Source organism: Schistocerca cancellata, chromosome 10 (genome assembly GCF_023864275.1).
Source record: "Schistocerca cancellata isolate TAMUIC-IGC-003103 chromosome 10, iqSchCanc2.1, whole genome shotgun sequence".
Lineage (NCBI taxonomy): Eukaryota > Metazoa > Arthropoda > Insecta > Orthoptera > Acrididae > Schistocerca > Schistocerca cancellata.
In genome coordinates this window covers 77,464,142-77,476,866 of record NC_064635.1, presented here as the reverse complement: position 1 = coordinate 77,476,866, position 12,725 = coordinate 77,464,142, and the positions used below count along the sequence as shown (strand labels likewise).

The 12,725-nt window shown below is 48.0% G+C and overlaps 1 protein-coding gene across 1 annotated transcript in view; it reads left to right on the top strand.

The window, feature by feature from the left end:
- LOC126106900 (nuclear RNA export factor 1-like) overlaps positions 1 to 12,725 on the top strand; it is a 214,081-nt gene that overhangs the window by 37,058 nt on the left and 164,298 nt on the right. Inside the window, exon 3 of the mRNA XM_049913317.1 lies at positions 5,324 to 5,760. Coding sequence (XP_049769274.1) covers positions 5,324 to 5,760 — 437 coding nt within the window. The remainder of the gene's footprint in view (positions 1 to 5,323; positions 5,761 to 12,725) is intronic.

Here is a 12,725-nt window from a genome sequence, read left to right as displayed (position 1 = left end):
GTGGCCACTCTTGTCATTGCCTGGCTGTTTTTCTTGTGTCTAATGTGCCTGTGGGGATTTGTCCCAGGAAGATTGCTTGTTAGAGACACTTTATTTTCGCCCAAAATTTACTTTGTTATGCGGAAGCACCGATAACTGTGTTGTTGAACCCCCGGGAAGCGATATTATTGTCTTTATGGCTGTCATAAACAATATATACATCAATTGATTTTACTAAGAACATTGACAGTGAAGTAGAAGAAATTGCCTGCCAATAAGCAATTTGGGTTCATCTTAACTTGTACTTTATTAGTTGATAAACTATTTATGGCTGCTTGCAAGTTACTAAAAATATGTGTCCTCAATAATGAATAACTCTATCAATCAAATTAATTGACTTTAAATCTTATTTAGCTTATTTTTATTTCTAGTATTGATTCCATGAACTGAGCTGTTGGTTTTAAAAAGAGCTATATTCTTTATGACAAAATTCCATTAAATGTGTACTGACAAGCACTAGTTCAACAGTTCCTCGAAAGGCCTTCTTCTCAGCAGGACATTTATGAATTCACATCACAAATAACTTTTATTAGCTGCTTTTGGATTCAGAAAACTGTAGCTCGATTGATGAGTCACTGTGAGAATGAACTCGAGGAATGATAGTAAGCGAAGTATGCCAGCTTTTGTATTGTGGTAATTCCTACATCTGACAGCTTTCACAATGCAGATAAAAATTTATGTACACATTTCAGCTGTGTTCAGCGATACATTTCTGCAAATGTAATCTCCTATTGAACTGCAATCGAAAGAATCACAAACTTCTTCCATCTGCTTGTCTTCACATGAGGTGTGTCTCGAGAGCAATGCTGTTGTTCTAACCAGTAGATTTATTGTATATAATGTTGCAAACATTTAATAATCTTCGAAGTACTTTCCTTGAACATCCACACACCTTTTCCAGTGACACTGCCAAGCACAGTATGTGTCCTGGAAGGCTTCAGTGGAGACCTCAGCAAAGGTCCTCATCATGGTGCATTGGACGTCTGCAGTAGACCCGTAACTGATTACTTTGAGTGAGGCCTTGACTCTTGGGAAGGGAAATAAGTTGGCTGGTACTATGTGTGGACTGTAAGGGGGTTGCAGCAGTGTTGCCAAGTTGTGCTGTGCCAGGTAGTCACAGATGTGAAGTGTGGCATGCCTTGGAGCATTGCCATGGTGGAGCTCCCAGGAAGTGATGATCTCCTTTCTCACTCACACGACCAATTTTTGCAATTTTTCCAGCACACTGACATAGTAGGCAGTGTTCACTATTTGGCTGAGAGGAACAGACTCTCTGTGGACCACACCATTGGCATTGACATTGTTTTCACTTTCAATTTGCTCAGTATTGATTTTTTTCAGTTTTGGGGATATTGAGGTGTATGCCACTTGCAGCTTTGACGTTCTGTTTCATTGCTGGTAATGATGTTCAAGAAAGTAGTTCAAAAACCAACGCATTCGAGAAATGCAATTGCGACAGTCACCTGATGATTCTTCTGATTGTCCATCAAAAGCTTGGGAACCAGTTTGGCACACACCTTCCTCATGTGCAATTTATAGTGCACTAATTGTACATTTGCTTTGGGACTGTTGAGAGTTTCTGCAATCTTCTGGACACTCAACTGATAGTCAGTTGAACAGATCGCACACATGGCCCAAATTGTCATCAGGTTTGGTGCTTGACGACCGTCGAGTGTGGGATTCGTCGACTACCTCTTCCTGGCCTTCCTTAAATGCTTTCATCCACCGCGAAACTTGCGAATTTGATAGAGCACTGCCCCCCAAGCTTGCACAATCAATCAGTGACCTCCAGAAGAGATTTTTTCAGTTTCAAACAAAACTTCACTGCATAATGTAGCTCAGGTGACTATTTCATTGCCTTTTGAGATGCATGCACTAAACAGGATGCACAGAGACAGCAGTCCTGATGCCCCAAACTGCTCAGACCAGAGTGGTGAAGGCATCACTTTGAAGCTGAAAGTCCCTCCCCCACCTAATCCAACCATTTGAAATTCTCTGTGGCCACTTGAAGTACTAGCACAAAAAAATTTAGACATTTGCTGAGTAGAAACGTCTTACAAATTTTGAACTGCACATAGTGTGCCTTTTTGAACACACTAAGATTTGCTTAGAAATCATATATTAATGTGTGTAAAAGTTCATTAATGGTGCTTTCTAAAACTAGACTGAATTCAGTGACAGTCCATTTGCACACTACCAGTCATTAATTTTTGAAAAAAAAAAAAAAAAAAGAAAAGAAAAAAAACACTATGCTGCATTTTAAAAGTTTTGGAACGATGTTTCATGACTGTAACGATACATAAACTAATTTTCATTCCGATTTCAAATCTTATTTTGGTTTTTCTTTATGACACCAGATTTTTTGTACAAATCACATCTGAAGTTTTAACTGAAATCACATTTTTTCTAACAGGATTTTTTAAAAAATTGCATTAAAAATTAATCATTTATTTTGTAATATTTTCCAGAATCATTACACACTGCATTAGATGAAACAGTGGTATATGTTTACTCAAAAATGCTAATAATTATTACAAAACCAGCACATGTCTGACAGTTTAATTTCCCTTAGCTGATTTCACTGTGTCGAGGTCTTTCTGAGGTGGGATTGAAAGGTCTCTTCTTCGATTGTCTCCTTACTCCAATGTCATCTCTCAGTAGCATCAAACAGTTTCCAGCCATCGTGTTTGTTCGTTCCACCTTCTCTGGTATCTCTCTTCCATCTTCTTGATATCCTCTTGGAACCATTATCCTTCTTCACTGACATTGGCATGGTTTGCAGGAAAAAATTCGAAATGTGAATGTAGAAAATGAAGCTTCATACATGTGTTGCATCCTAATTTTGTGAAACTCTGCAACATTCCTTTAACTGTGGTTTTACAATTTGGATGTTTGTTGCTGCCCAAAAGTTGGGCACTACATTGTTAAATAAAACCCAGGCCCTTTACACTGAGTTCATTGTACTTTCAAACTAACTGTCTTTCATTAAATTTCTGATCTGCGGCCCCACAGGGATGCCTTCTTTAAGTTTCTCATGAAGTACTTTTGGTAATCTTGTTACTGAGCACAGTAAGCTGCCACCATCTTTTGGAAGTGCTTTAGTGAACAGCATCGTTGATCCAAGCTTGCTGTGATGAGGTGGTCATAGTATCTTGCTTGGCTGACCAACTGGTTCATTCATTATATTCTACGAACCAGGTTGAAGAGCCAGTTACTTAAGTACTACCAGTGCTGGTCTTTCACTCAGCTGTCCCTCTCACAAATGAAACTAGACATTTTTGTGTAGCCAGATTGTTCACCAATTTAACTTGCCAGCTACTTGCAAATTCCCACATACTGTCCAAGAATGTTTTTCATGATTCACAGTTTCAGCACAGCATTGAGGTCCAGTGTACTGAATGGACAACAAGCATTGAGCCAAATAAATTTCGATTATGGAAGAGTATGCCTTTCAGGCTACATTTTGATCAGTCTGTAAACAATCTCCACTGATTTGGATCATAGATCACATTAAAGATATTCAATAAACCCTCAAGATGACAACAAAAAATCCTATGGTCTTCTTCTTTAATTTATTAATTTCTTTTCACTTTTCATGTGCCAAATAAAAAAAAATGATACTCTGGCTGACAGTAGTAGATGACCCAAGCAATTTGGAAGCATCTTTGTCAGATTCAGGTCACAAGTTAAATCATTAAGTTCATTTTGATTAAATAACTGTAGTGCAGCTCTTCCAGCTTGTAATCATCACACTCCTTTTCTGAGTTGCTCTCCTGTTGCAAATCTTCAATAATGGAAGGTGGAGTTGGAGGAGGGGGCTTCACTGTGTGTAACTGTTCATAAGACTGGAGAAATGTTAGGATATTTTATATCCTTCTTGCTTTTTGCACTGTGACCTGTGATGCTAAGGGGGAAAAAAAGGATATATGTGATTTTGTGGCTCCTTCCAAACTATGGGAATTGCAAAATATATTGATTTCATTTTCCCATTTTTCCACAGTGTCTATCCATCAATACCTGTACGGTCTATCTTGTGTGATGCCCAGCTTTGGTTACTATCACCAAGCCTCATACCAAAGTATGTGTAGTACATATTTTTCATGAAGCTATTAATGTCCTATTTCACTTAGTTATGTAGCTACCACATACATAACAGAATACATTTGGGCTACTGGACCACTTTCCGGAACTCTTTTCTGAGAAACTGCAAATCTACATTTAACAACACAAATGTAACCTCGTAACAGTATAGCATACCAAACAGCTAGATGGGAGTGACAGGCGAGGCCAACTACTCCAAATTACTAAAATAATATTTTCCTTACTTGCAATAAAATTTCTCTTTGTGGAACTTGATGTTAAATGAAAAATGCACTTATTTGATGTGGAAAAACTATATGTGGTAACAGATCTGAAATCAGCACTAAAAAGTAATTCAGAAGCAGCAAAAATTATGTAAACCTAAAAAATCATGTTGAAAACCTTTTTTACATTTTCAAGTGTTGAAATTACTCCATTAGGTTTTATTATAATACCTATATGTACTAGTTTGGATTTTCAGCAAAGTGAATTATTTCTGCTTCTTGGATATGTGATAGAAGGTCCATTATATTTAACAAGAACAAGAGTGACCCCATATTAATCTGTGTTCTAAAAATGTAGAGATTATCCCCATACTGAAGTTGCTGTTTCATTGTGTACAGCCACTGAATTTCTCAGTGCAACACGTAGCATCCTGATAGATAGAGAAGATGAAACCAGTTAACAACAAGATCTTTGATACCATAATATTTGAGCTTCTCTAGGAGACACTGCAAACTGACAATCGTATGCATTTGACATATCACTGAAATTACCAGTTGGAAATATTTTAAATATTTTATCTTTTAAATTTTGAATAATTATACTATTTAGTGTATCAAGTGTCAAGGCATTTGCATGCATAATTTTTTTCCAGTACCTTCATGGTGGAGATAAGTCTTAGTGAGACCGGTCGGTACTAATTAACATCTGTCTTATTGCCTTTATTGTAAAAGGGTCTGACAGTAACACATTTCAGTCTGTCTGGAAGTATCCCTCATTATAGTGACGCATACGTGACCAAATGCATCGTGTATTAGTGAAAAATAGTAATGTTTCAGATCCTTTTTTACTCGTCTGACGACCAGTCGGCATCCTGATCGTGCGGCGAGTGTTACCTTTACTCTTATAGCGTATTGGCTGTAGGCTCTGTTCTTCTAGAATTCTTAGCCTCTTTATCGATTTAATATCTCTCGTATAACAGGCGGGTGCTGACGCAAGTCCCAGTCACCAAAGATCCGATTATAGAAAGAGGACCAGTACTATATGGCGGCAGAGGGAAACCACAATACCAGCGTCAACCGCTGCCCGCTGTGCAACCACACCGACCGCTGCCTGCGGTACAGCCGCGGCAGCTGCTGCCCGCGGTGCAGCCACCACCCGTAGTGCAGCCGCACCACCCGCCACCTGTGGTGCAGCCGCCTGTCGTACAGCAGCCAGTGGTGCAGCAGAGCCACTACCAGCCACCGCCTGTGGTGCAGCCGCCTGTCGTACAGCAGCCAGTGGTGCAGCCGAGCCACTACCAGGCCTCACCTGTGGTGAAGCCACCTGTCGTGCAGCAGAGTTTTTACCAGTCCCTGACACACAGCACCGTGTCATCCCAGGCTGTGCAGCAAGCAGTGGGCACGTTTGCACAGACAGGTAAGGAAACTAGACTGTTCTGTCTTACAGTAGCTGTTAATAGGCATCTTGCTTCTTACCTCATTCTTCTTACACTAGTAGGGTGTGCTGTCCGCTTCTACATTTATACCCCACTAGCCACCTTATAATGTTTGCTGGAGGGTGCTTTGACTATAACAGTCTCTTGCCCTCTTTCCTGTTCCAGCCACAAACAGTTTGCGGGAAGAACAGTTGTCAGTAAGCCTCCGTGTGAGCACGAACCTCTCAAATTTTTTTTTTTTTTTTTTTCTTTTTAGTGAGATTTATGTAGGGCAAAGCAGTGTATCGGTTGACTTGTGTAGGAATGTACTCTCTCAACAATGCAGGAAAAGACAGATTGCTTCTTACCGTAAAGAAGACACATTAAGTTGTGGACAAGCACAGTTAAGACACATACATGAAGCTTGTAGCCACAGCCTTCATCAACGAAAGAGACACACCCTTCATACAAACAAGCAAGTGCACCCCACGCACACATGATCGTAAACTCCAGCATCTCGCGTCAGAATGCCTTCTGGCCCGATATGCTGGAGTTTAAGATCATGTGTGCGTGGGGTGCACTTGCTTGTTTGTATGAAGGGTGTGTGTTTCTCTTTCGTTGATGAAGGCTTTGGCTGAAAACTTTATTTAAGTGTCTTTTAATTGTGCCTCTCTGCAACTTAACGTGTCTTCTGTATGGTAAGTAGCAACCCGTCGTTTCCTTCATTGTTGCTATTCCTGCCTGTATAGTTTCCATTGTTTGAAAACACACTCTCAGAATTTTAACAATAAACCAGACTGTGATGCAAAATGCCTCTCTTGCAGCATATGCCACTGGAGTTGGACCAGCATCTCCATTGGTGTTTACTAGATGAACTTTACCAAAGTACATTGCTCTTCTTTGCACTTTCTCTGTTTCCTCCATCAATCTAACTTGGAAGGATCCCAAACGGAAAAACGTTATTGGAGTATTCATTGAATGAGGATTTTGTAAGCTACCTCCTTTGTGGGATAGCTACACTCCTCCTCTGCCATGGTCTGCTCCCCTTGACACAATGCCCCTTGGTCTGTACACCTCACCACACAGTCCCTTTGATCCGCTACCTGCTCGCCCGCTCTGTGTGTATACTCCCCAAACCCTCTCATCAACTCCCCAAGTGCATCCACCACGGCATGCCCCTAGCCCCAGTCCCACCTCAACATCAGCCCAGCCCAGTAACCCCCCCCCCCCCTCCCCCAAGGCTTGTCTCCAACCCTCGCCGCCGCCCTCTACCCTCGCTTTTGTCCCTTGCACCCTGACCCTGTCTCTCACCTTTCGCTCAGTCCCATCCCTCACTCACACCTTCCACCTCCCTTCTATATTCTACACCTACCTATACTATCCCTTCCCTTCTCTGCTTCCCCTCCCCTCTACCTCTCCAACTTCCTCCCCTCTTCTCCTCACCTCAAAACATGCCATCATACTTCCCCCTTCCGCGCATTCTTACTTCCAGCCTTACTCCTCCCCTCTGCCCCTCGCCCCCACCAATCTCACCACAACCACTCTCATCACAGCTTCCCTCACCACTCTGTCCGCCCCCTGCGGGTTCAGGGGTAAGAATAGGCCCGCGGTATTCCTGCCTGTTGTACGAGGCGACTAAAAGGAGTCTCAACCTTTTCGGCCTTCTGTGATGGTCCCCTCTTGGGTTTGACCTCCATTTTTCCAAATTTCCGTTGTTAGTGTGTGCCATTTGGGGAAGGACACCTTACGTGGTGTTTTTCTATTGGTCCATCATGCACCACCATCTTGCATGTTACCTATTGTCGTGTGGTGGGATTTACACCCAACGTCTTCTGGGTTGCCTCCTTCTCGTCTTGTGCGCAATCCCCTTCTTAGCGCCCACGACAACTGTGGACCCTTTAGACACCTAAAATCCAGCACGGTAGCCAGTCCGTTGTGGTGGGGTTGTCATGTACCCTCTTGGTGGTAGCCCCCTGACCACACAGGGATCGCACTACAGATGCCAGAGCTGTTCCCTCCCCACACATGCCAAGGAGTATGTGCCCATCTTATCTGGGGCACGGGGACTCCGGGCAACGGGATATCGGCCAGGTACCCGTTGCTTTGGCTGGGTGGCGCCCTTGGGGAGAGCCCTCGTTCGGAGTAGGTGGCATCTGGGCGGATGTGGCGCAATGAAGCGCAATAAATCACACCAAGCTGGTGGTCGCATGGCCACCAGCATCTCTAAGCGAGGCAGAGTTGAGTTTGATGCTGCGCAATATGACCCTCAGTCGTTCCCCTCGTTGGCTGCGCCGTGGGAGGAACGCAGATCTAGTGCCATGCGGGAGCCTTACGTACCACAATACCTTGTCTGCAGCAGGACTGATGGTGACTCCTTTCTTCCGACGAAGCCTCTGTTTTTTGTGGAACACCTGGAGGATAAGTTTGGGGAAGTGGCGGGGTTGTCTAAAATGAGGAATGGGTCCATCCTCCTCAAGACGTCCTCCCCAGCCCAGTCACGAGCGTTGCTCTTGTGTGATAAGCTGGGTGACGTCCCTGTTACCGTCACTCTCCACAGTAGCTTAAATATGGTCCAGGGGATTATTTACCATCATGACCTATTGTTACAATCCGACGACGAGCTGAGAGCCGACTTGGAATGACGTGGTGTACATTTTGTCCGTCGTGTACATCGAGGACCCAAGGCTAACAGGTTGGCCACCAGTGCCTTTATCTTGGCCTTCGAGGGTGCTGTATTGCCTGAGAAGGTCAAGGTAATGGTTTACCGTTGTGACGTCAAGCCATACGTCCCTCCCCCGATGCGGTGCTTCCAGTGCTGGAAGTTGTCCCTCCAGCGCCACATGCCGAGATTGCGGACGCCCCTCTCATCTCGATTCTCCATGTGCGCCTCCGCCTGTATGTGTCAACTGTGGGGAGCACCACTCTCCATGCTCGCCGGATTGCTCCGTTCTTCATAAGGAGCGGAAGATAATGGAATTTAAGACCCTGGACTGGCTCACTTATCGAGAGGCCAAACTGAAATTTGAAAGGTTGTATCCTGTTTCCCTTCAAACATCTTATGCTGCAGCAACATTATCGTCGCCCTCGCGGGCGGCAGTAGCCGCCTCATCTGTGCCGCCTTCAGTGGGCCGACGGGGCCGTGCATCTCTGTCTGCCCCCCTAGTATCTGGGGGCAAGCCTTCCTCTGTTGCCCCCTTAGCAGTTGGGGGCAAACCCTCTTCTGTCACTCCCCCCATGCTTACTTCGGGAGTGACATCTACTCAAAAACCGGGGAGCTCGATCCCTCCCCCTCCTTCTCCGCTGGCGTTGCCTCTGCCAGTTCCTCTCTCGCGGAAGGGGTCCCTCGGGGCTCTCCCTTCCTCCGTTTCTTCTCCTACCCAGCCAGATGTCAGCCAGTGGCTGAAGGTTCCGCCACCTGCTGGTCGTAGGGCTTCTGCGTCGTCGTCAGCCTCCGACGCTCCTTCAGAGAAGCTCTCCCAGCCCTCTCACCCTAAGGGCAGATGCGAGAAGAAGGAACGGAACGTATCCAAGAAGAAGGACGTTCCGGCGGTTTCAGTCCTGGCTCCGGGGATGAGGTGGAGATCCTCGCCTCTGCCGCGGATCTCGCCCTCACGGAACCCTCGGGGGCCTTTCCTATGGACACAGCTGACTCTCCCCCGGTGGCGGCAGTTGGCTCTGAGGCGCCGTCTGCCTCTTAGTCGCCTTCACGCCCTCCCAGCCCTTACTGCTTCCATTCTCCAGTGGAATTGTGGCGGTTATTTCCGCCACTCGCCTGAGCTCCGGATGCTTCTGAGTGTTTCCCCTGTTCTCTGCATTGCTCTTCAGGAAACTTGGTTTCCAGCAATGCGGACCCCCACCCTTCGCGGTTATCGGGGATACTATAAGAACCGCGCTGCCTGTCAACGAGCGTCAGGTGGAGTTTGCCTCTTTGTTCACCACTCTGTCTGTAGCTCGCCAGTACCCCTTCTGACGCCTTTAGAGGCAGTCGCTGTCAGGGTTGAGCTCTCGCCGGCTATTACTGTTTGCTCTGTTTACATTCCTCCGGATGGGGAGCTTCCCCGACATGTCTTGGCTGCGCTGCTGGCTCAACTCCCGCCACCATTGCTGCTTCTGGGCAATTTCAATGCCCACAACCCTCTATGGGGTGGGACTGTCTCCGATGACCGCGGTCGTGCCGTGGAGCATGTGTTGGCTCAGCTCGACCTTAGCCTCTTGAACACCGGTGCTCTCACGCATTTCAGTGTGGCCCATGGCTCATTCTCGGCCATCGATCTCTCTCTTTGCAGCCCCGGACTTGTCCCATCCCTCCACTGGAGAGTGCATCCTGACCTGTGTGGTAGTGACCATTTTCCCATCTATTTGTCACTGCCCCAGTGTCATTCTTCTGGGCGCCTGCCCTGCTGGGCTCTCAACAGGGCTGACTGGCCGGCTTTTACTTCCGCTGCAACCATTGAGTCTCCCCCACAGGGTGACATCGACAAGGTGGTCCGTGTCTTGACCACGTCAATAATTTCTGCGGCCGAGGCTGCCATCCCCCGCTCTTCTGAACTCCCTCGGAGGAAGGCTGTACCCTGGTGGTCGCTGGAGATTGCTGAGGCTATTCGCGACCGTAGGCGGGCTCTCCAGCGTCATAGGTGGCACCCATCTCTGGAGACCCTCATCGCCTTTAAGAGGCTCCGTGCCTTGGCCTGTCGTCTTATTGCACGGCGTAAGCGGGAGTGCTGGGAGAGGTATGTCTCATCCTTGGGCTCCCGTGTCTCCCCCTCACTCGTGTGGTCCCGGATCCGGCGGATTTATGGATACCAGACCCCTACGGGTGTCCCTGGGATCTCCCTGGACGGCGCTGTCTGCACGGACGCTGCCGCCATTGCTGAACACCTTGCTGCGCACTTTGCTACGAGCTCTGCGACTCCGAGCAGATGCCGTTATCATTCCACACGCGTCGTTCTGAAAAATACAATGCTCCTTTCAGCGAGAGGAAATTCCTCGCTGCCCTTGTCGATTGCCCTGATACAGCACCAGGACCAGACTGCATCCACGCGCAGATGCTGAAGCATCTCTCCAGGGACTGCCAGAGACACATCCTCACCATTTTTAACCGCATTTGGAGCGAGGGCGTGTTCCCGTCGCAATGGCGAGAGGGTGTTATTGTCCCCATCTTGAAGCCCGGTGCGGACCCACTGGCGGTGGACAGCTATCGTCCCATTACCCTCACCAACGTTTCGTGCAAATTGCTCGAACGTATGGTGGGGCGGCATTTGTGTTGGGTCCTTGAGTCGCGCGGTCTCCTCGCTCCCTCCCAGGGTGGCTTCCGTCGGGGCCGGTCTGCTGCGGACAATTTGGTGTGGCTGGAATCTGCTATTCGTACGGCCTTAGCCCGACGTCAGCATCTCATTGCTGTATTTTTTGATCTGCGGAAGGCGTATGACACTACATGGAGGCATCACATCCTTGCTATGTTGCACGAGTGGGGTCTTCTTGGTCGGCTCCCGGCTTTTCTTCAAACCTTTCTATTGCGCCGCTCTTTCCGGGTGCAAGTCGGGGCCGCAGGGCTCGGTGTTGAGCATCTCCTTATTTCTAGTGGCCATTAATGGTCTGGCTGCAGCTGTGGGGTCGTCGGTGTCTCCTTCTTTGTATGCCGATGACTTCTGCATCTCATTTAGCTCCACGACTACGGGAGTCGCCGAACGCAGGCTGCAAGTAGCCGTTCGCAAGGCAGCATCGTGGGCTCTGACTCATGGTTTTCAGTTCTCTGCAGCCAAGACTCGAGTTATGCACTTCTGCAGGCGTCGGACGGTCCACTCTCATCCTGAACTTTACCTCGACGGCCACGTCCTTGAAGTGGTGGACACCAGCCGCTTCTTAGGACTCGTCTTTGATGCCCGGCTCACATGGGTTTCTCATATTACTCAGCTGAAGCAAAAGTGCTGGCGGCACCTCAACGCCCTCCGCTGCCTGAGCCACACGTCTTGGGGTGCAGATCGCTGCATGCTGTTGCGATTGTACAGAGCCCTTGTGCAGTCCAGGCTTGATTATGGGAGCCTGGCCTATGGGTCTGCATCACCCTCAGTGTTGACGTTGTTGGACCCCATACAGCACTGTGGGGTTCGGCTTGCAACTGGCGCTTTCCGTACAAGCCCTGTGGATAGTCTACTGGTGGAGGCCGGGGTTCCCCCACTGCGGATTCGCCACCATCGAGCGCTCGCCGACTATGCTGTCCACGTGCATTGCTCACCGGGCCATCCCAATCATCGCCTGCTTTTCCTTGCCATGGTCCTCCATCTGCTCGAACGGTGACCTTGGTCTGGGCTTTCCATAGCTGTCCGCGTCCAGTCCCTGCTGTCAGAACTGGGGTCATTCCCTCTTCTGCCTCCCTTCCGGGTCCTTGCACCTATGCCTCCCTGGTGTTTGCCCCGGCCGTCCGTCCATCTGGACTTGGCACAGGGACCCAAGGACTCGGTTCCGCCTGTGGCCCTTCGTCGCTGTTTTCTTGCGCTCCTCGCCTCATTTTCGGGCTGTGAGACGGATGGTTCCCTGGTTGATGGTCGTACTGCCTACACTTTTGCTCACGCTGCCCATGTTGAACAGTGCTCCTTACTTACATGCCTGCCCCTTAGCCCCCACTCCATCCTCGGAACCTGCCTCACCCTGCTTGTGCCTGGTCAACACCCACTTGTACCTGTCACCCCCCCTGCTCCCCCCCCTGCTCCCCCCCCCTGATGCCATCTCTCTCCTTTGTCTGCGCCCTGCCTCTCCACCATCCTCCCCTGTATCTCGTACCTTGGTCCGTTATTTCCTGCCTTAGCTATGACTTCTCTTCCTGCCTTATCTCCAACTTCTCCTTCTCCTGCCTTATCTCCAACCTCTCCTTCTCCTGCCTTATCTCCAACCTCTCCTCCTCCTGCCTTATCTCCAACCTCTCCTTCTCCCGCCTTATCTCTAACCTCTCCTTCTCCCACCTTATCTC